This window comes from Heterocephalus glaber, unplaced genomic scaffold, assembly GCF_053883595.1.
Source record: "Heterocephalus glaber isolate CG9 unplaced genomic scaffold, H.glaber_assembly_v1.0 deba00001463, whole genome shotgun sequence".
Classification (NCBI taxonomy): domain Eukaryota; kingdom Metazoa; phylum Chordata; class Mammalia; order Rodentia; family Bathyergidae; genus Heterocephalus; species Heterocephalus glaber.
Window position 1 is genome coordinate 13,675,165 of NW_028258310.1, and position 23,443 is coordinate 13,698,607.

General features: G+C 41.6%; 1 protein-coding gene and 1 long non-coding RNA gene across 18 annotated transcripts in view; one reads left to right on the forward strand and one right to left on the reverse strand.

Annotated features, from left to right (window-relative positions):
• Ppp2r2b (protein phosphatase 2 regulatory subunit Bbeta) overlaps positions 1-7,834 on the forward strand; it is a 455,995-nt gene extending 448,161 nt beyond the window's left edge. For all 14 annotated transcript variants that reach the window (XM_004854352.4, XM_087180445.1, XM_004854353.4 and 11 more), the window contains 2 exons: positions 4,492-4,583; positions 7,127-7,834. In XM_004854352.4, coding sequence (XP_004854409.1) covers positions 4,492-4,583; positions 7,127-7,406 — 372 coding nt within the window. In that variant the 3' untranslated portion in view covers positions 7,407-7,834. The remainder of the gene's footprint in view (positions 1-4,491; positions 4,584-7,126) is intronic.
• The window catches only part of LOC110351102 (uncharacterized), a 110,612-nt gene that overhangs the window by 18,650 nt on the left and 68,519 nt on the right, over positions 1-23,443 (reverse strand). The window lies entirely within an intron of this gene.

Here is a 23,443-nt window from a genome sequence, read left to right on the forward strand (position 1 = left end):
AGAAGGATAGCTAGCAGAAAGTTCAGCTTGAATGTGTGACTTCAAAGGAGCTAAGGACGCGAAATAAGGACAATTTTCAGGTGTAGCAAAGAGCCCACCCCCGTCTTGACACATGGAGTGAGAGCAAAGCTAGAGCCACCACAAAGAGGCCACAGGAGAAGCCCGAGTTCAGTCAGAGAAGGGAGAAGAATGAGGTCCCTGGAGACACTGGGGAAAGGCTAGTCTCAGAGGCACTGGAGATGAGGGTAGTTGAGACACTGTTGCCATCCTGTGGTTCAAGGCGCACCTCTGGAAACTAGTCCTATGGTCCCCTGAATCCTCCCCAGGGTTCAGCTCCCCATCACCTGCCCCAAACTTTCACTCACAGCTCTTCGTTTTTCAGCCCAGGGACAGGATTGACCCTGTGCCCTCTTCCAGTTGCACGAGACAAACGTGCAGCATTACAAGCCCAGCACAAGAGGGGCAAGGGGCTGGAACCCAGGTGTGGGTGGTGTTTGCAGACAGGTAGCCTGCTGGAGAGCCTTGACTAGAAAAGAGCAGATTTAGGACACACTGTGGCAAGAGCAATTAGTGCTTTTATTTTAAGGAAAGGTTTTTAGAACAAAGCTAGTTTTAGATCATGGCTAGCTAGCTGTGACATGAAATAAAAAGCATTTTATAGACTAGGGTTTTTTTGTTTTGGGGGGTTTTTTTAGTACGGAGGATCAAACTCGGGACCTTGCTCTTGCGAGTCAGGCGCTGGAACCACTGAGCTAAATCACCGGGCCAATAAAAAGCATTCTAAGTTTTTGGGTCTGAATCCCATGTCCAACTGGTAGTAGATTTGGAAATCAATACAGAACAGTAAGAAACCGGCACCAGAGCACATATTTTAAAATGAAATACCACAACATTTAAACATAGAGTGGTAGGTCTCAAGGTATCATAATTAGGTATATATATTATATGAAAGATGATAATATGCTATATCAAAATGGTAGCTTTTTTTCAGCGCTACAATAGTTTTGGAAAATATAATGCAATCTAATGGGAAAGAGGCTGTGCTGAGACTGGTAATACACCTAATGTGCAACAATATAAATGTTTATACTTAAACAATCCAGTTTATGAATAAGAAGCTATAGACTTGGTTACTGTCGAATTTTCCTAGAGAACACAGGTTGGCACATTGCAGCTTATAGGCCAAATCCAGGTCCGCCACACCCAACCATTTACAGAGTCTATGGCTGCTTCATGCCACATTGGCAGAGTTAAGTAGCTGTGACAGAGACCATATGGCCCACAAAACCTAAAATATTTATTATAGATTGAGCATCCCTAATCCAAAATTCTGAAATCCAAACTACTCCAAGTTTGAGAACTTTTTGAACACCAATATGATATACAAGTAGAAAATTTCACACCAAACTTTGTTTCACACACAAAATTATTGTGTAAAATTAACGACAGGCTATGTCTAAGGTACTTACACCTTGAAACACAAGTGAATTTCATATTAGACTTAGGGCTCTACTCAAGATATCTCATTATGGATGTACAAATATTCCTAAATCTGAAACACTTCTGATCCTGAGCATTTGGGGTAAGGGATACTCAACTTGTATCTAGCTCAGTGATGGCAAACCTTTTAGAGCTTTCAGTGATACAAACAACCTGCTGCAGCACATGTGCCATAGTTTGCCACCACTAATCTAGCCCTTTACTGGAGACATTTCTCAACACCTGAAGTATGAAAACAAACCAACTTACTAAGTATAATGAGCAGTCCATCAGCTATATAACAGGCTCCCCGAAGTAAGAACTCAAGAACTGTGGTGGGAGACTCGGCCTAGTGTTAAGAAGCCCACACACAAGGTAATAGCATCATAGGAAAGAAAATAATAGTTGGAACATTTAGAATGAGATTAAAGCTCTCTTGCCTCATTTGTTTCTCCTGTGTTTGTTCTGGTGGAGAAAGTTCCTCCGGTTTGCCTTAGATTTTTTTTAAACAACAGAATATAAGGCAATATCCCTTTGTAGGAAGATGTTCTTTTTCTTTAGATAGCTAGGAGCTTCTTAAACCTTATATGCCATGAAGGAAAAATAATGGTTCAGGTTAAGTTTTCCCTTGAATCCTTCCCAATTTTTGTCTTTTGAGTTTTAAAGAACTCTCAGCCATGTGGTTCCTTGTAATATACCCACTTTTCCATGGCACACACATTCCAGCACTTATTACTCACTTGTGATTTTCTAGAAGACAAAATGCCAAAGGTGGAGGGTGAGAGATCAAGAAAGGCTCATAAAAAAGAGGGCAGATAGAGCAAGGTCTTAAAGAGCACACCACTGAATTGTTTATAAACGTGCCCTGCTGTGCCCCTAGGGGTGGTCAGTGAGTTAATTTACAGCACTAAAACCCCTAGAAGGGGAAGAGTCAGGCCTCCACAATCTAACAGTGCCAAAAGTTCCACAGCCGGTGGGTCCTCTTGCTACCCTAACAGGTCAGCAGTTACCCTAAAACTGTTTGAGAGTGAGACTAAAGGTAAGGAAAATTAATTTGCAGAGTTAGAACTGCTTATACAAGCCAAATAACTCCGAGAGTTTGTTCAAATACTCTGAACATCCAGTGGAACATAGAATGAATCTGACCTCATTCCTCTGCCAGTACTGAGCACACAACAGAGCCTCCAGGCTTAGCACCCCGCAGAGTTCCTGGGGTCAATCTGTAGGGGAAATGAGAGTGAACCATCACTCGTACTCCATTCAAAATTAAACTCCATCTGGATAATATCTCCCTGCCTTCTCCCACCTCTGTCTCTCCTCTTGACTGCACTTGCATTCATTGCCATGACTCCTGTCTAAGACTAAGACTCTGGCTAAGGAGAGGCTAAGGAGCTGAAGCACAATGGTAGCACTTCAGAACCTGAATCCTGGGTTCTTTCCCCTGTGCAATCTTAGACAAATCATCTTCCATCCCTGGGCTCCATGCTCCATTAAAGAGAATGGTGCTACCTACATCAAAAGAATGGTTTTAGAGATGAAATAAGGTTGTATAAATAAAGCGCTGGGCCATTAATAACCAGCTAGCATATTCCACATAGCCATGATTATTACCACTTTTTATTAGTGAGTTCAGGAAACATTATTCTCAGAAAGTAAAACCCAGCCAAGGATTTAGCTCAGTGGTTTCGCCACCTGCTGTGCAAGCACAAGGACCCAAGTTTGATCCCCAGTACCACACAAAAAAAAAAAGAAAGTGAAACCCAGTATACTCCACCCTCTAAGACTTATTCATCTGCCTGTTTGCATCTGCACCTGAGTTCCTTAATGTTGTGGAGGAAAGGACCCAATGCTGCTGCCCAGTCTCATCTGAAATTCATGTCCAATACCAAGAGTACTCAAGCAGTCGCACCCTGTTTCCCCCATGCCCCTGCCCACTCTCTGGTGGTAACCGTGCTGCTGCTTCCATTGGACAAGGGAAACAGAAGAGAACTACCACCTCCTCCAGGCTGCACCTTTCCCCTCAGTGTCTACTCCGGAGCTACACTTGCTGAGACCTCTCCAGTTAATCATCCTCGGGAATGAACAGGGCATTTCCCGGTGCCATCTTTGATTCCTGTTTTTCTCTTTACACTTCAGAGTTAACCCAGCTTCTATCAGCTCCCCGTCTCACCACACCTAGACGCTGAGTGCTTCCTACCACTGCTTTTCCCCTGGTCCAAGCCATCATCTGCCATCCAGAGAATAACTGGCCTCCCTGCCCCTGTCCTTTCACCCTTACAATCTACCCCAAAACACCAAGCTCGGTGATCCTTTCTACAGTGTCTCTCAGAATAGAGGGCCTACGTGAACTGGCCATCTACTTACTTACCACCCCTCCACCATACTTCTTCCAGGATTCCCACCTCTGGGCCTTTGCATATGCTGTCCCATGCTTGGAAAGCTTTTCCCCAAAATATCACTGTGGCTCACTCATTCCCTGCAAATTTCTGTTCCCCTATGCTACCTTATCAGGTGAAGCCTTGACTCCTCGCTCTATGCAAAAAAATACCCTCCAATCCCTTTTTCCATACTTTCCTGTTCCAAAATTTTAGCTAAAACATCTTATGCATTAACTTGGTTATACAGTCTCTCCCCCAGTGTTGGAGTGAAAGCATCACAATGGTATTTGGTTCACAGCAAATACCCAAGCACGCACTGAGTGATATTTATTGATCAAAAGCTTGGATAACTGGTGTCCTCTAAATGCCTGTGAACAAATCAGCTTAGAAAAATGGGACTCTAATCCTTACTGGGCCCTGTGCTCTGCCTGTCTACATAACCAAGCTGGTTTAATCAACAATGGCTACCAGAGCAGCTCATCTGCCCATCCTAACATCTAGGAAGGGCCCATCCTGCATGCAGATTCGAGGCACAGATACACTGAGAGATGAATAGCTCATGGCAGAAGGGGAAGCACTGGCAGGAATGCTCACCTTAAAGATGCTGACTGCCCTTCTCCATGTTTCTTCCCAGGTCCATGACTACCTCCGAAGCAAGTTATGCTCCCTCTACGAAAATGACTGCATTTTCGATAAATTCGAGTGTGTGTGGAATGGGTCAGACAGGTAAGAAAGGCTCTGCAGCTGAGGAATCTTCCAGAAATAGACCTTCACCTTGAGGAGTCTCTGGGAAATTTTCCCTAAGTAGGTTACAGCCAAAGGGAGGTAAAAACCAGGCCCCAAGGCCTGTGTGGGTCACTGGATGGAGCCTGAAATCAGGCCTACAGAAGGAAGGATGGCAGGAGGCCCCAAATCCCTTTCAGGACTGGCACAATCACCGTACCTAAGACCACTGATAACCCACCAGAAAATTCCAACCTGAACCGTCCAAAGTGAGTTTTCTAGATTAAAAATTAACGCTTAAAACTGTTAGTGCAGACCTGACCAAAGGCCCCAGTGGTTCATTAGTTGAATTCTACTCAACTTCATTTATCACATTCCTTCAACGTGATTTATTACTGTTTTAAGGCCTTTGATTTCAACAATACTTCATAATACCTCCCTATAGTTCATTTTCAGTTTGACAAATACAGATGAGTCTCTGGCTTCCATGAGAACTAGGCACAGGCTATGGGGGGCTGGTTAAGTTCCTGAATGCAAGTGACACAACTGTAGTGCTCCATAGCTTGCAAGTTTTCTGTGGCAAGACGTTTGAGCTCTGAGGGAACCAAGCTGTCTCTCTCTGACAATTTGGTGCTTTTTTCCTTCCTCTACTAATCCAAATGATGTGAACTTAAACACCACATAGCAAAGGTCCCAAGTCATACTGTCTAGTTAGTGTAGGACAGACAGCAAAGCAACTAGATTAAGAACCAAAGTTCTAACAGGAAAAGCCCCATTATTTTTATGTATTGTTAGTAGAATTTTTTTATACTGGAGATTGAACCTGGGGCTTTCACTCTGAAGGATTACAGCCATGAACCACCATGCCTAGATAATTGTATCTTGGTTATCATTGCTCTAATTTCCCTTCTATCTTAGGTGAGAATTAAAAACAATTATTAGGTATCTACTACTATGTACCAGGCACTACCACATATGTCCTTTTATTTCAACCCAAACACAATCCAATAGCATTGTTTTCATCACCCCTTTTTGTAGTTGAGGAAACTGAGATTTGGTGAGATAAAGAGTAACCTACCCCACCTCAGACTAGTAAGTTATAAACACACAAAAAAAGAAGTTTTGAATTTGACTCCTAGAATTCTTCCCGTAACATCGCAATTAGGAAATTTTGGTTTTAGTTCTTTTAGAGTTAAGACATTTCCTTAAACAAAAACACTTTCTCTGGCTTATTTAAAAACAAGTCAGGTCACGGTATGGGAAGCAAGCATCAATGCCCAAAAGACAGAGACCAAGTGCCGGAGGGCCTATGGTCTGGCATCTGCTGCATGCGGATCTGAGGCCTGACTGTCACTAACTCCCACTGTGACCATGCCCTTTCCTTCCTTCTCCTGGAACTCCTTGCCATGGGATGATGGGAGTTGGAATGAGATCATGGAGGTGAGGCCCCCAGCACCTGTCTGACGAGGGAGTAACAGTTTACTCTGGCCCAAGGATACAGTTCACATCTGTTTCCTGGGCCAGAGTAACAAAACCTAACCCTGACTAATTTACACATTTAACCACGTACCCCCAAAATTATTCTTTGCTGTGGCCCAGCCTTGTCTATTTTCCCACCACTTCTTTACACAGCCTGAATCATGAAAAGAACAGATGAGGCTGGGCTTCCCTTTTCACTCAGAAGCCAGTCCACACCGGGGTTTCTGGAGCACCACCCCGGGAGGCACCTGAGAAGATGTGCATCTGCCCACACCCAAGGACGGCCTGCCTCCCCAAAGCCTGCCACCCTGCCTGAACTGTCACCACTAAAGATTTAGTTCCGTGTTGCTGGAGGGCTGTAGGTACTCAGTGCTCTCCTCACTAACTGTAAATCTCCCGAGAATGGACAACTTATATTTATTACAAAAATCTTACTTTATAATTCCAAATCCTTTTAAATTTTGAATCTATCCTTGCTCTTCCTAAGAGCATGACATCCATTTTGTAGACAAGCTTTCTGCAAAGGCTGAATTTAGAGCTATTCTTAGGAAGGAAGAGGCCACCCAGGGCCACCAGGCTGACTCTCAGCACATCTCCCACCAGGCTGTTGCAGTGAAGCCCTGGGGGTCAGACAGCCCAGAATCCTACACACACCTGTGCTTTATATATGCACAGCAGTTTGCTGTTTTCTAACATGTTTCTACTTTCTCAGCTTCATTCTGGTCTCGTAATCCTCATGGAAGGTAGGTAGGCGAGAATGGTTGCAACAGGACTCAGAAAACCAAAGAACCAAAAGGAATCCATTGAACAAAATTAGATAACAAGAGGGGTTATCACCATCTTTTCTTCCAAACCTAGCCAAAGAATTTGTTGCTCTTAGTGATTAAAAAGGAAGTCAGTGGTCAAAGTATAGAAACTGTTTTGCATTTCTTGTTTAAACAAACTGGTTGTGCCATACATAAGTTGGCCATGGTGCGGGTCATTTGCCCCAGAGAGAGACAATGAGGACAGATTAGTGCCTTGCTGTCTAACACTTAGTCACTCCCTATTTTCTCTGTACCTTGCAGCGTCATCATGACAGGGTCCTACAACAACTTCTTCAGGATGTTTGACCGAAACACCAAGCGCGACGTAACCCTTGAGGCCTCCAGGGAAAACAGCAAACCCCGGGCTATCCTCAAACCCCGAAAAGTGTGCGTGGGGGGCAAGCGGAGGAAAGACGAAATCAGTGTCGACAGTCTGGACTTTAGCAAAAAGATCTTGCATACAGCTTGGCATCCTTCAGAAAATATTATAGCAGTGGCGGCTACAAATAACCTATATATATTCCAGGACAAGGTTAACTAGGTGGACAAGTTGTTACTTAATCTCACATACTGAATACTAGTCAAATGAGTTTTTAAATGTTTCTTTGGGTCTTCATTTGATGCATTGACTTTAATTTCCCTATGCATAAAGCAATTGGAATAGGATTAAAAAGGAGTCCAACTTGCCCAACTCCCCACTTCTAAGAAACTTTTGTCAAACCCATAGGCTTGGGCCACTTTGTTTAGAATTGAGAGCTGCCAGCTAACAGTAATTCTTCCATAGTTGACTTGAATTTCTGATGCTTTTATTGCCCAGTTTTCTCTGGTGGGTCCAGTGTTTTGTTTCTAGGTGTCTGCTGCAGTAAAATAAGGTTGTCTGTAGTATTTAAGGAGAAAGATAAGTTTTTTTTTAATTAAGCGATTCCATTTGATTGAAAAATCAACAAAAAATAAACACCGTTTACTCTACCCTTAGAGAATTTCTCTGTTTTGTGAAAAATCAGAACTAGCCAGTAGCTCCTCTCCTCCACCATCACCACCTTTTTTCCATTTTCTTTTTCACAATTTCATTCGAGCCAGAGTTTTATTTCAGGGGCCAGAAGAGGATGCAGGCTAGGAAGGGAAGGGGCACATGAACCCTGCTATACTCAGTTTTCATAAGTGCCATAGAAACAGCCTGAGAATTCAACTGGGATATGCTATGAATGCTTCAGGAGACATAAAAAGAACACTTTCTACACAGGCTTCTTTCTCAGAGTTTACTTGGCAAGGCCGTGTGGGGCCAGATTCCATCTGCTGCTTCGTTACCCTTGCTTTTTGTCCTTTTAAATGGCTCCACATAATCCTGTACTTACATGTCCCTTGGCTTTTTGCCTTCAACCTTTTCCAGCTTATTTCTTCCATTGACTTCTAAAGGCCACGCCCTAGTGGCTTAGTGTCTCGGGTTCTAAAGGAAGCAGTCAGTTGGAAGCCATGGCGCCCCTGGCTCTCTGAGAAAGGCTGCTCTGTTCTTCTGAGGTGTGTCTCCTCCCCAGCCGCCTCCCTCCTCCTGGTTTTGGTAACCAGAAGCAACAATCCATCAATCTCCATTGTACCTAGAACAAAAATGGCCAATAAAGATGCTGATTTGTAGAGTCTGATCAAGCATTTGTGCCCACTTCAAGCTCCCTATGTATCTGGAAAAATAGTTTTGAGCACTCTTTCCCTCCAAAAGTAGAGATGGGGAAAAAGAATCTTGACAGCAAAGTAAATGAAACCCACATGAAATAAGAGATCTGGTTCTCTCCCCTTCCCCCCAGTTGAAGATTCAAACTTAAATCTTCTAGAAAGTCTCTTCTAGAAGATTCTGCGTGGAACACCTCTGGAATGGGCCCTAAATGAATTCAGAGGGTTTATATGTTTGGAGGGGAAGCTTGTGGAGTGAGTGGATGCTGTCTAGAAAGCTGGGTCTAAATTAATGTCTTCAAATCTGCCGTGATGATTCATTTTCTCTAACTTCTGTGTGGATGGGAAACAGTTGGAGTTGAGAGTTTTTCACGGAAAGAAAATTTCTCTTTCAGTTTGTGGATTTATTAGAAGTCCTAATTGTCAATGCCATTTGTTTTGGAGTACAAAAAGAATGAAAGATTTGTATTACCTCAGTTCTAAGCCACTACCATTTAATGAGAGTTCGTGGAAAGGAAATCACTACCCCAGAAATCACAATTTTGTAAGGCACAACCCAGTTGCAGGAACATTACAACATGAACATGTCAATCTCCACACTGAGGGGCCCGAGGATGAAGGTTCAACTTCCCCAGTGTTTCTCATTTCCCTGGGATAAAAGCTGCTGCACGGAAAGCATCTCAGCGGCCCAGGTGGGAACTCACTGAGCAGAGACAACATTCTCAGAGGAAACCTGAGAAGTTGAGAGAGAACTGTGATATGGAGAAGGCCTGCAGGGTCGTGCTCCTAAGGTTACTGTCCACTTCCTCTGTGGTCTCCTCTCCACTTGTCTGAGACTCGCCTCCTCCGCATGTACCAGATTGAGGGTAGGGGATTGCACAAATTATTGTTTCTTAAATTAAGCATCAACCCACCCTTGCACAATTCCATTCACTGAACCTGTGTATAATTCACATCTTCAAAGCAAAACAGCCTGCTCCAAAGAAATAGAATTCATTCAGTGTCACATGCCAGTTTTTTCTACCATCAAACTCATGACATTCATGTAACAAACACGTATCTATGCACTACCCCAAACATGTTGTGAATTACCAGCAGCATGTTTATCAAACTTTGGGACCCTGAGTAACCAGAATGACAGAAGGTTTATACCTTTGGAGGCATCAGAGTCTCATGGTTTTTTACATATTAGATTCAACACTGCTCCCCAAAACACATATTGGTACAATTTTAGTCATTGTTTAAGGGGTTCACAGCCCTCCTGCAGCCTCCAAATAAAAGCCCTTGCATTGGTCCAAGTGGCCTTAGCACATAGAAGAGCAACTTGAGACCAGAGGGTGGGATCTGTCAAACAAATCAAAGCCAAGAGCAGCCATCTTCTCCTTTACCCACACAAAGGGGGCCCCAAGGTGCACAGGAAGACAGGATCAGGAAAGGAAGGCACTGGAAATAGACCTCAAGCACCAGTAACCGCCATCTTCCCCACTTGCCAGCTCTTCACCTAATGTTGAGATGGAGTTTTACATTCCAAATCTCCTTGAGTCTCACTATGGCGTTTTACTTAGTGGCACCCAAAAGCCAATCTTTTCCTGGTGACACTCTATTTGAAAGCTGATTTGCCACCTTTTACCAGTTGGTTTGGTTCCCAGGATCCTGTGCTGCTTTCTCCTGTGAATACTGTCAGGTTACAACCAGAGGATGTCAGCTGATAGGGAAAATGGGAAGCCATGCCTTCCTGAGCTTTTGTTAAAATCTTCCTAAGGTAGCATTTGGTTCCTGACATTTAAAAATAAATGATTCAAAGAGCTGAACTTTGACGCACATCTATATTTTTTTGTCAGGAGGAGGAAGACACTAGCCAACAACTAGCAGTGGAATACACACAGGAGGATGGGCAGTAGGGACCAGTTTACTTCTTACCTTGGGCAGGTGTGTCCATCCAGCAGCCTAGCGGTTGGACACACCTAGGTATAATCACAAATGTTTTTAAAGAGGAAGTTTTATTGCTTATATACATTAACCACGTGGCCCCAGGCAATTCCTCTTCAAAGCAAGAGTTTCAGCCCAGCATGAGCTGCTGGTTGGACATGTCTTCTAGTCTGGCTCCTGCCTTCACTCTTCTATTGGATAAAACACCATAAAAAAAAAAAAAGCAGCAACAACACTCCCTGAGGACATTCTAGCACCTTTCCATGCATCACTTCATTAATTCCTCCCCTTTGACCCATGATGTCATTATTATTACCACTCTGCAAATGAGGAAACAGACTCAAATTGTCAACCTAGTTAAGGATATACAAGCAGTAAGAGATGGAACCAGGACTCCAACTCAAGGTACCAGACCAGCATCAGAGCTGTTAAAATACTGGGTCTTACGTATGGTGCTACCTAATACTTACTGCGCATTTCTTATGAGCCCGACTTTATTCTACAAATTTTACATGTATTAATTCATTTGCCCACAATATTCTAGGTGCAGATACAGTCATGCCTCAAGAGGGACACATTCTGAGAAATTCATCATTATGTAATGTTACTAGGTGAACCTGCTAGAGTATATTTACACAAACCATGGCAGTACCACCTACTGCATACTTAGGTTCTAGTAGAAAGCCTATTGCTCTGAGTCCACACACCTGTGTGGCATGTGCTGTGCTACATACTGTAGGCCAGTGATGGCGAACCTTTCAGAGACAAGTGCTCAAACTGCAACCCAAAATCCACTTATTTATTGCAAAGTGCCAATACTGCAATTAAACCTGAATGCTGAGGTTTTAGATTAGAAAAAAAACAACTCATCCATTAACATCTTTGGTTTTAAAAGAAAAACAACACCCCTGCCATAGGTTCACCGCCACTGCTAAAGGCAATTTCAACCCAATGCTAAGTATTTAGATATCTAAACAGATTTATTTGCAGAAGCATCACCACAAACACATGCAATGCACTGCACTGGGACACCAGGACAGCTACTTTGGCACTATGTGATTAAAAAAAAATGTTGGCTCTATTATAATCTTATAGGACCACAGGGGTCCCCAGCATTGTTATGTGGTGAGTGACTATATTGTTACAGTTAAGAAAACAGTAACTAAATTCATAGTTTACAAGTGACAGATACTGTTTGGTTAAAGTTCTTATCCACTATCCAATTTCATTATAGATGATAGAGATACATAGATGATATAGATTGATGCCAGAATGTAGAGATGGATATGATAAATGGATAGATGTTAGATACTATAGATAGATGATAGATAGGTAAAGATAGGTGATACACAGATATCGATGGTATGTAGATAATATATATAGATAGGTGATATGTATGACAAATATAGGATGACTGGTAGATAAATGATTGGTAGACAGATGACAGAGATAGGAGGGAGGGAGGGAGGGAGAGAGGGGTGGGTACAGATGAGAAAACAGGTCCCAATCACAACCGATAAACTCACTGACATTTTCCCACCAGTTGTCTGGGAGGTGGCAGGCAGCCAGGCCCTAGGCAAGGGGCTGGAGTCAGTAAGAGGTATGAGCCCCTGACTTACCCTGCAAGAGATGACAGCCATCCTGGAGCACTGTGTATGTTGTACACATACTTATAATTCAATGAAGTATGAATGAAGTAGAGAAATAGTCAAGAAGGAAATGGTTAATCCATAATATGAAGTTTACTAAGAAAAAGTGACACCTAAGCAGAGTTTGAAAGCAGTTAAGCCAGCCACCAACACATGATCTGTCACTTCCGGTGGACAGGACACATGTGGAACTGAAGCAGGAGTACGTGACGTGGGACCCGGAAGCTGATGTTTCTCTCCTGCTGTTAGAAACACATTTTCCATTTGCCAACCCCAGCCCACCCATCCTTTCCTTCACTCATCCAGTAGCAAATGCTAAGCTCCCATACTTTAGATGGAAAGAATAAAAAGAAGCCAATACTTACTAAGCATGTATTATGTGACAGGCACTGGGGGTAAGTATTATTTAAAATCATTCCAATCACCTGATGGACAGATATATTAGTACCTCCATGTTTTAAAATGGATTCAAAAGGGAAATGACACCACCAAAAGTGTTATCTCAAACTGTCTTGGATCCTAAGCAGTGATAGGTAATGCACAGGTCCCCTGGTGTGTTTATTTCCACCAGAATAAATGCTCACAAACAGACCACTCTCAGAGGATGAAAACTGCATGGCAGCTGACTGGGAATACTAGTTTGGTCTGACACCAAACCAGAGTGAAGTCAAGTGACTCACAGAGGTCTGCAGCTCCCAGCTCTGACCTGATTACTAATAACTGTCCCCCAGGTTAGATCACCCATGCCCCAAAGGTTAAACCACTCCCAGCAGAATCAGCACCATCTCAGTGGATCCCTGCCCTCAACACCATCACAATGGTCATGGTGGGGACAGAAATAGATCAGCTACTGCAGGCACTTTCCTACACACTGCCAGCCTCCCACTCCAGTCCCAGAAATGTCTACTTGGGTTTTCTTAGCTGGACAGTACTCCCAGCAGCTGCTTTTGGTCCAAAGTGGAGGGTGGGGGAGTACAAAGGCCATTTCCAAAACAATCAGCCTTCGAGAAAACCCAGAGATCCAAACAGGGACACCTGCAGTGTAAGAGTTCTTGATCAGGTGAGCTAGTGGTATGCACCTTTCCAACCAGAACATAAAATTCTTGTGGATGCCAAGGAAGACCCCAGGGAGGCTGGAGAAGGGGGAAGGGTACCTCGCTGGCAAAAGGAAAAGGAACATTCTAGCAACTTGAACACTCAGTTGGGTTTCATTCATTCACTAAATATTTAATTGATCATGTACTGCCTGCCAAGCCCTGTGCCAGGGTGGTCTGTGGAAGTATCTGCCTTCATATATCCTATAGTAACTCCGGAGATCCTGGCAAACTGACAGGCAATGGTGGCAGTTAAAGGTCTTGGTTAAACGCCCCAGGTGCCAGCCCCACCTGCCTGGCTGGGTTGCAATCTGAGCTCCACCACTTAAAACCTCAGAATGCCTGGATACATGACTTAACTTCTCTGGCTCAATTTCCTTCTTGGTAAATAAGGATTAAAATGGTACCTATCTCAAAATCTCCACACAATTGAATGAATTAATATACACAAAGCTCTTAGAAGGATGCCTGGCCCACAAAAGGCACTCTGTGCCTGACTGTTGCTTTGGTACATTAAAGAACTTACTGAATTCCAGTATGAGTGACTAGGAAAAAGTAGGACAGCAGTCCCCAAGAAGGAAGGAGGCATGATAAGAAGGAGGGACAATAATGCATGCTCTGAGAAACAGTGCCTAGCTCCAGTGAGGTCTCCTCACTGGGGATTGTCCAACAGCTAGCCTATGAGTGGCTCATTTGAGGAAGTATTTATAGTCCAGTTACAAGGGACACACTGATAAACTCTGCTCACCTGTCACTCCCTCAGAGGGGCATTTCCTGGCCTTGCTAAGTTCCAAGAGCACTGAGGTGTTGTTTACTCCACGATTCAGCCCAAGCATTGAGTGATACCTGGCCCCACAGTATGTGCTCAATAAATTTTCGTTGAGTAAATAGATGAGTGAAGAAGTCAGGCATGGGCCCTGCCCCCGAAGAAGCTTATAAGATGAACAGTATGTGGTAGGGGTTTGAGTTAAGGAGGACCTACGATATGGAGACCCAAATGTCACTGCAGGACCTCTCAGAGGAGTCAGGAAACTAAAAAGAAAAAACTGAGCCATCAAGCCAAGATGTGTTATGAGTGACCAACTGAGCTCAAATTGCAGCATTAGTTAACAGAGCACATGTGCCCCTGCTGATGCATTACCAGCCCTGCAGTAGTTAGCCTTGTGGGACCCTGCAAAGCATGTAGAAAGGCTCACAGCTCACAATCAATACCATGTTCACTGATGCAGGCAGCAACATTATCACATCCTAGATATCACCCCGCCTCTCAGCTGCAGCACTAAATATTCCCCGTAACAAGGCTATGGGGAGTGACAAGAGCTATTATTCTCAACCCTTCCATTCGGAAGCAAGAGGTGAGACAAACCTTCCCCTGAACATTCTTAGGGGACAGGTGCCAGTTCTCTAAAGAAATATCTCAGAGGTAGAATGTGTCTCATACAGCAGGACAGAGAAGGGAGAAGATTGGCATTTTCATTTGCGTAGGTGTCCAAAACAGGAGGAGAGGCTCTGTGTGCACTGAGCAATAAATTGGAGGGGGATGGATGACAGGGTTGGTGGAATATGTGAGGTGTGAATACTGGACTTTATTCTACATGCCCAAGTCACACCAATAAAAAACTTGACTTCCCCCAGCGTGGCTTTCTTATTTCTATTTCTCTGCCTGTGGCATAATTGAAAGTCATATTTCATCATTTGGAGTTTCCAACTCCAAATACAGGTTGCTTATTAACAGTCTGCCTGAATTTATCAAAGAGATGAGCAAACAATTACAACTGCATGTTAAACACAATCTATTTCTCAGTGAAGGAAAATGGAGCCACTCACGTTATATACTAGCTGAAACACAGTACTGCTCTGAAACACAGTGAGCAGTGGAACATTAGCCTATATGGAATTCTAACAGGGAAAAGGCAAAGGTGGGAGGCCAGAGTTTGTTTTGGAGGCTCTGTTTTCTGTGTTTGTGTGCATGTGGTGCTGGCGATTGAACCCAGGTCCTCAAACAGGCTAAGCAAGTGCCCTTCTACTTAATTACATCCCTGTCCCTTTTTATTTTATTTTGAAACAGAGTCTTGCTAAGTTTCCCACTCTGGCCTTGAACTTGGGATCCTCCTGCCTTACACTCCCAAGTATCTGGGATTACAGGCTTGTGCCACTGTACTAGCCAGGGTTGTGACGACTTCAGGGTTCCATTTATGTAACAATGGCTTCGTTTTTTTCATTTCCTCATTTCCTCCCTGACAAGATGAGGGCCATAATTCTTATTTTGTATATTCTTTTTGAAAAGCCACAGGTGTAAATTCAATAAATGTGTGATGTTTCTTAAGAAAATCCTCTGGAATTCAAAGATGAGTACACCGCTGATGGGTCAAAAGTCATAGAAACTGACCACGTGTCCTTCATGGAACAAGAGAGTACGAGTCAAAAAGCTGACTTTTCTAAAGTACAAAAAGAATGTCCCATTTCAGGACTGAAACATGGCTCAAAGTAGCTCTTCCCTCTGGCCTCACAGGGATGCTTAACTGACTCCATCAGTCTCGGGTGAGAACCACGTCCCAGGAGAGACTGTGGAGAGGCCAAGAACAGTGATTACAGCTTTTCCACCCTCTCTAGCATTGAATACATTCGTCTTACTATGACACCACGCACACACACACACACACACACACACACGCATGCACCAGCCTCAACACCCCATTAAAACACTCTCAGAGGCTCTGAATTCATTATCCTTCTTGAAGGAATAGAGGATGCTTCCCAGCTGCTTAAGACAACCTGAAGAAAAGGTTGTAAAATGACAAATGCTGTAAAATTTGTAATTGTCTTCTTACAACGGAACTGGGGATCTGTTTACAAATTAAAGCTCTGCTGGCTTGGTTGATAATAAGGTTATACGACTCCACATAAGATTGTAACAACCTCCTTTTTTATGTGCTCATTATTACATAACTGTCCAGGTGATGAGCAATAACTGCACATTATTGTCTCTGGAGATATTTCAACTAACTGAAGGGCTTTCATGACCAGAAAGATGGTGCCAGCTTCCCAAAATCACATGGAGAATTATTCCAAGGCCAGGATAGAATCCAGGTCTTTTGAAATTTTAAGATTAGTTTTATTTCATTGTTACACTTGTTCTAATTTTTCCATGTTGTTTTTTCATTTTTCCATGTACATAAAATCAATGGATCTACTGAAACCTAGGTTGAAGTTCTTGATTTTGATTTTAATTCCTAACCAAGTTTCCACCTGAGATTCCATTCAAGGACAGTTTGGCAGTGACATCATATCAAGACTCACAGATGTCCACAATGGCACAGGTGTGCAAAGAGGCTGTACTGCATTTATCACATTAAATATCATCAACCATGAGATTAAATGCTAAATTATTTTGCCTTCCTACAAAGTATTTTCCAAACAATTATTCAATACCTCATCGTGTACCACCCAGTTGGCTATAGAGATAAATACAGAAGGATCCCTGTCCTCAAGGAATATAATCTGATTGACTATAATTCCAAATGGATAGTTGAAATGTAACATGGTAAATGCAATACAGAAATGTATGCAAGTTATTATGAGTATTCAGAGTTAGAACATCCCATCTGGAGGAGAAGAAAGCAAGTTAAATCCTGAAGGATGGCAGGCACAAAGTAGGTAAAACTAAACATGAGCAAAGGGACATGGCTGAGAAGTGCCACCTATTTCTGAGTAATACAAGCAATTTGATTTTGCTGACAGGGAAGACACTTGACTAAGACTGGCTGAGCACTGGTGAAATAGCAGGGCCCAGATTGCAGAGAGCCATTTAGAGCTTAGACTTCTCACAGCAGGCTGTGGAGTATCTCTGGAAGGTTTGAAGGGGAGAATTGACAGAGCTGAAATTCCATTTTTAAGATCTTTCTGGCAACTGTATAAATGATACATCTGAAGTGGACAAGATAAAGGCAGGGAGCCCACTTAGGAAGATGCTGAAGTAGCCCAGGAGAGAGGTGATAAAAATCTGAACTAGCAGTGGAAGAAAAGGTGAAGAGGTAGAAATCAATAGAACTTAAGAGATTGATTTTATAAGACCTAAGAAAGAAAAAGTTACTAAAGATGCCTGACATTTGGGAGCTGAGATCATAAGCAACAATCATAAAAAGATATCACATTGTTTCTCTCGTGTGAGAAACCTAAAATACAGTATAAATAAGGAGCAAAATGGAAGATAGATATTAAGAAGTAGGAAGAACTTTTCAAATGGGAAGTGAAACAAGAGACAGGGGAGGGGAGGGGAGGAAGGGAAAAAGGATTTAAAGAAAAAAGTAAATAGCTTTTGTAAACAGGAGGGGAAGAAGGGTTGGAAAGAGCGAAAGATGTGCTCTATACATGCACAAATCCCCCTTGATGAATGTGATCATTATGTCCTGCAAACATGTATTAATAAAAATTCATTAAAGTTCTCTAAAGGAAAAGGATGGAGAATAAATAAAAAGGAATAGATTCAAAAAGAAATCTAATTCTGGACATACTAAAGAATTTGAGGAGCAAGTGAGATGCCAGATAAAACAAGATTCCCAGTGGGTGTGGAGATAGAAAGATGACAGATCACTGAGGTCAGAGAGGTAGGAATCAGTGTGAGGTGGCCTTTGAGAGAGGATTACACAGGTATAATGCCGCTTGAGAATGTCAGCTGAAGAGAGGACCTGGACAGAACATACCCAGGAGCAGACAGAGGAAGGATCACACAAACCAAAAGACAAAGAGCCATCAGATGTGCAAAAACCATCGTGGAGATAAGGGAAGAGTTTTCTCTTAGAAAAATGAAGACTTCTACAAATTACATCTTTAAAAACAGAAACCCTGTAGAAAACTGGTTAAGAGACTCAGACAATTCACAAAAGAAGATACCAATGAACATAAGAAATGTGCTCTATTCAGCCATTGGAGAAAAGCAAATGGTATAATACAGTAACAAAATGAATAAAATTAGAACTGCCACTGATAGCCCACAACTGCAATTCTCACATACTGCTACCAAGATTATAAAACTACCACTTTGGAACCCTTTCACATTATCTGCTGACATTGAAGATTCTCATATCCTATAACTTAGTAAAATATAAATGTGTATGTATCTAGGTATGTATATATCATAATACTGAGTGAGACTTACAGTAGGATTATGTTCTATAATCTATCTCTAAATCATACCCAACAAATGCATTCACTAGGAGACAAATTCAAAACACCACTATTCATAAATGCTAAAATTAAAAAATAAGATCATCAAAAATAGAATACAACAACATGTTCTTCGCACAAAATGGAATACTACCAATGAATATCAATGAACTACAATGTTACACAGGACATAACGCTTACAAATATGAGATTAAGAAAAATAAGCCAACCAAAATAATGTATGTTCCATGATTATGACTCCATAAAATTCACAATCAGGAAAAACTATAGTTTGACAGAGGTGCATACTTACATGGCACAACTACAAAGAAAAGCAAGGAGCTGGGCATGGTGATGCACACCTGTAACCCTAGCATTCTGGAAGGCTGAGGTAGGAAAATCGCAACTTCAAGCCCAGCTGGCAGTCTAGTGACTCAGTCTGGTGACCTGCCTCAGAATTTTAAAAGGGCTTGGGATGCACCTCAATGCAAAGACCTAGGATTCACTCTCCAGTATGAAGGGAAAAAAGGTGGGAGGGAGGGAATATGAATAAGGGAAAAGCAGGGAAGAGATTACTTTTGAATTAACGACAATGCTTATCTTCAGGGGAAACAAGCAAGTATCTTCAGAGGACTTCTGAGAGGCTAACACACTACTAACTTATCTCTTAAAGGATTTTTTCTTTATGATAATTCATTAAGCTGTATATTCTATACTGTAATTTTTGGTATACACAGTATATTTCATTGTTTAAAAGATTTGTTAAAATCTAAGGAACTCAGTAGGGGTGGTGGGAGGGGAAGGGGAAAGGAAAAATTATGAGAAAAGAAAAAAAATGGAAACAAAATCTATGTAAATAGGGAAGGGTAGAGGGGGTGAATGGCACACAGGTAATGGGGAAAAAAATAAGAACCAAGATACATCATGTACAGGTACAAGGTCCCAAAGATAAATGTAAACATATTGTATACCTAAAATGTACCAATAAAAGAATTTTTTAAAAATAAGGAACTCAAGCACCTTAAAAACATGAATTAGAGAGGCAGGGAAATAGCCCCATGGTCATGTCAAGAGCCCTAGAGGACATCACTGTTTCACAACCTAGTCCAGTGTGTTTATAATGATGCCTGAGTCATCAAGAAAATGTCAAGTTGGTTGTGTATCTGCAGGTGAAAAATTCAAGAAACCACAAAATTCATAACAAGTAAATGAGAGTAACAGAAGTTGCAGCACCTATAGCTGAAAGAGAACCAGTGCTACAGCTAAGAGTTGAGTGAAGGTTCACCCTCTCACTTTTTCTTTCAGAATTCTTCCTCATTCTCTCACATTCGATGATCTTTTTTAACAGCCTCCAAAAAGGATAGCCACTAATTAGCATCCTGCCTCTAATAAGAAGTAGAAATGGAGGCATCACTTTCACAGATATCCGTCTGGCGTATTACTGAAGTATTTCCATCCACTATTTCCATTTACATCAAATATATACATTGACCTCATTAAACAGAAAATGTCACTAAACAGGGCACTATTAATTCAGACAACACCTGTTTTCATTACCAAAATTCTACCCTCTTCCGTACAGAAACTCCTCCGTGTTTTCTTAGGATGGACCACTCTGCTGATCCCCTTCCATGTACACTGAATGTAGCTGAGTTTGTTCCTAGCTCCACAGATAGACATAGAACCCGGGAAGTTAAGAGATCATCTAAATCAGGCCAATGGGGTAAAGAAGACTCCACTCTAGAGCTTGGTTTGAATAAATCAGGAATGGATATGTACTTTCTTGATGAAAATGAATGAAAAAAGGATTAGAAACAGTAGTAGCTGTCATCATCTTGCCACCAAAAGAGGTCTAAGCATTCAATGTGGCATAACGGTTTAGATCACATACCCAGAAATTCTTCTTATAGAGGACCAGATAGTAATTATCTTAGGCTTTGCAAGCCCAGTCTCTGTTGTAATGGCTCAACTCCTTCCTCTGTAGAATGAAAATATCTATTGATAAATGTACATAAAATGGGCATGACTGTTCTAATATAACTTCTTTTAAGAGAATAACAATAGTTAATACACTGTATTATTTTCAAACTAGCTACTCAGAATACAAGACACCAAAGACTTTTACAAAGAAGAAGTGGAGCACAAAACTTTTCAATGAACAAAGAGAAACAAGTAGCATATATATTATGAAACAAATTAGCACATATATTAAAATACTTTTGAAACAATGGAATGAGTAATTTGGGGAATTATTTGAACTCCTTTCTACTTTCTATTTCTGTCTTCTATATTGTCCTCTCTCTCTCTCTCTCTCTCTCTCTCTATATATATATATATATATGTGTGTGTGTGTGTGTGTGTATATATATATATATATTTTGAGTTTCTCATATAAGAGAAACCATGCAATATTTAAGCTCATGTGTCCATTTCACTTAACATTGTATTCTCAAGCTGCATCCATTTACCAATATAACTTCTTTTAAAAATGGGTGGAGGTAGGATTTGTCACACAGGCTATGGCTTGCCACCCTCTAAAATAGAGCATGTTGAATCCTGGCTCCCTCACTTTCACAGTCCTGAACAAGTTGCTTAAGCTCTTTGTCTCACCTCCCTCTTTGGCAACAGAAATGTTAATATTACCTACCTCACAGACTCATTATGAGGATCAAATGAATTAGTAAATGTGAAATGCCTAAAAACAGTTCACGGCACAGTGAAGTCTTACAAGTACTAACTGCCATTACCATTATCATCATGAGCATTACCAATGATGCTGATAGAGAAATCCAGTATCAAAATGTATCAAAATGGAGCAAAAGCTCTTACCTTACACTATTTAGTTACATGAGGCAATAGATTTCCTTTTTCTTTTTTTTTCTGAACAAGTCTAAGATGCTTTTCTGTTTTACTACTGAAATCATCCCATCTAAATAAATGAAAATCAGGACAGGACAACAATTACCTAATGCCCATGATGAAATGAATTTCCCTCATTTCTGCATCATCACAGACATCACCAGTCGATCCTCCCAGCATGTCCCAGACAAGGTCTCAAATATGGTTTTCTCAAAAAATAAGACTGTAAGCAGTCTCTATAATCAACCAAAGTCAAACATGAAGTGAAGCCTCTCTGTCCTTGCTGCAGTCATGAATTCTAGAGGCTAAACCCCAGTAATACTAATGACCTGTATAAATGGGTTTTTTAGCGTACACTTGTGACAAAGGAAGAAATTTGCCAAAATTTTTGTACCTCCATTTCATTTCAAACCCATACACTTTAAGTTGATTGAAGAAAAACTTGAGAGAATTCTATATTTCCTTTATCTTTAAAAAGGGATGTTCTTGAAGAAGGCACTAAATAAATGTTATTTGTATGAATAAGGTAAGCAAAGCCTACTAAAGAACAAGTTTCTCCTCTAACCCAAGAAGTGGTAAAAGTAATGGACTTCAATGGCACTGACACAGGCAGTGTTCTTAACCTATAGTAGGAAAAACAATGGCAATACTAACTTGGTTGGTTTTACATTCAAGGAGAGACAGACTTTCTAGTTCAGAAGACAAATGAGCCCATAACCTTGATTCTTTCTTTTTTATATAAAAATATAACAGAGGAAAATCCAAGATAGAGGAATAGAGATGTTCAGCCTCTTTTCTACAAAGAACTGCCAAAACAACAAGAATATACTTGCACTTTGTGATGAGCAATCATAGAACACTGGAAATTAGCAAGAAAGAGACCGGCATCTTGTGAGATTCAGAGACACTGGACAAGAGCACAGAAAGAGAAACAAAACATCTCCAGATTCTGCTACCCTTGCTCCACAGCCAAGAGAGTGGATATCTCCCCTTTTCAGGGCTAAGTGTGAAAAAGAGGCTCCCAGCAGACTCTACGTGCTGATCCAATCCTTGTTACAGGAAAGTTTCTCAATCCTCACAGGCTTGCAGCTCATTTAGATGAGTAACCTACCTGAAATCTGCACAGCAGCCTTGGTTTGTTTAAGGATCTCACATCATCACCCAGCAAATCCCCAGAGTGCTGTAGCCAGAAGTCTTCTTGAGAACTGATTGATTGTCTGAGCTGGGACTGCTCTTGGGGTCAGAATCCCCTGTTCATTCCCATTCTTGAAACTCCACAGGTGTTTCACTGCACTGCCTTGGGATGTAGGCTAATCTGCTTTATGGACCTAGTTAGGCCCATCTGAGTGGCTGGGACCTAAGGCTGCTGGGTTCCCTGCACTATAGGGAAGAGCTGTTGAGACAGAGAACAGAGGTCACCGCACTAGAGAAAGAAGAGATCAAGGCGCTTGCTCTCTGAGACCAAGGGCATGGCCAGTCATGTGTGGACTAGAGCCAGTACCAGGACCAAAGGCAGGTTCACATGCAGTTTCTGCTGCACCCCACCCACGCCCCCCATGCTCAGACCTTCTTACTGACAGGGCAGGGAGGGAACAACAATTAGCAAAATAATATCAGAGCTAAATAATACTATCAATCAAATGGACTTAACAGGCATTTACAAAACATGCCATCCAACAGCTGCAGCATACACATTCTTTCCATTAGTGCATGGAACTTTCTCTAAAATAAAAAATATAATAGGCCACAAAATAAGTTTTAAACACTGAAAATCCTGTCATTTCTCATTATATTAGAGTGAAATTAGAAGTTAACAACAAAAGAAATTTTTTTAATTATACAAACACATAGAAACTAAACAGTTTTGAACAATGGGCCACCCAAAAAAAAAACAAAAGAGAAATTTTTAAATTCTTTGAAACAGCCAGATGTGATGGTGCACATCTGTAATCTCAACACTCAGAAGGCTGAGGCAGGAGGATTGCCATGAGTTTTATGTCAGCCTGAGCTACACAGCAAGTTCAAGGCCAGCCTAGACTATACAGCAAGACCTGCCTCAAAAAATAAAACAATTTCTTGAAATAAAAGAAAATTACATGTAAAAATTTATGGGGTATAGAGAAAGCAATATTAGAGCAAAATTAATAGCAAAGTGTGCTTAAATCTAAAAATAGAGATATTTCCAATAAACAGCCTAAGGACACATCTCAAGAATT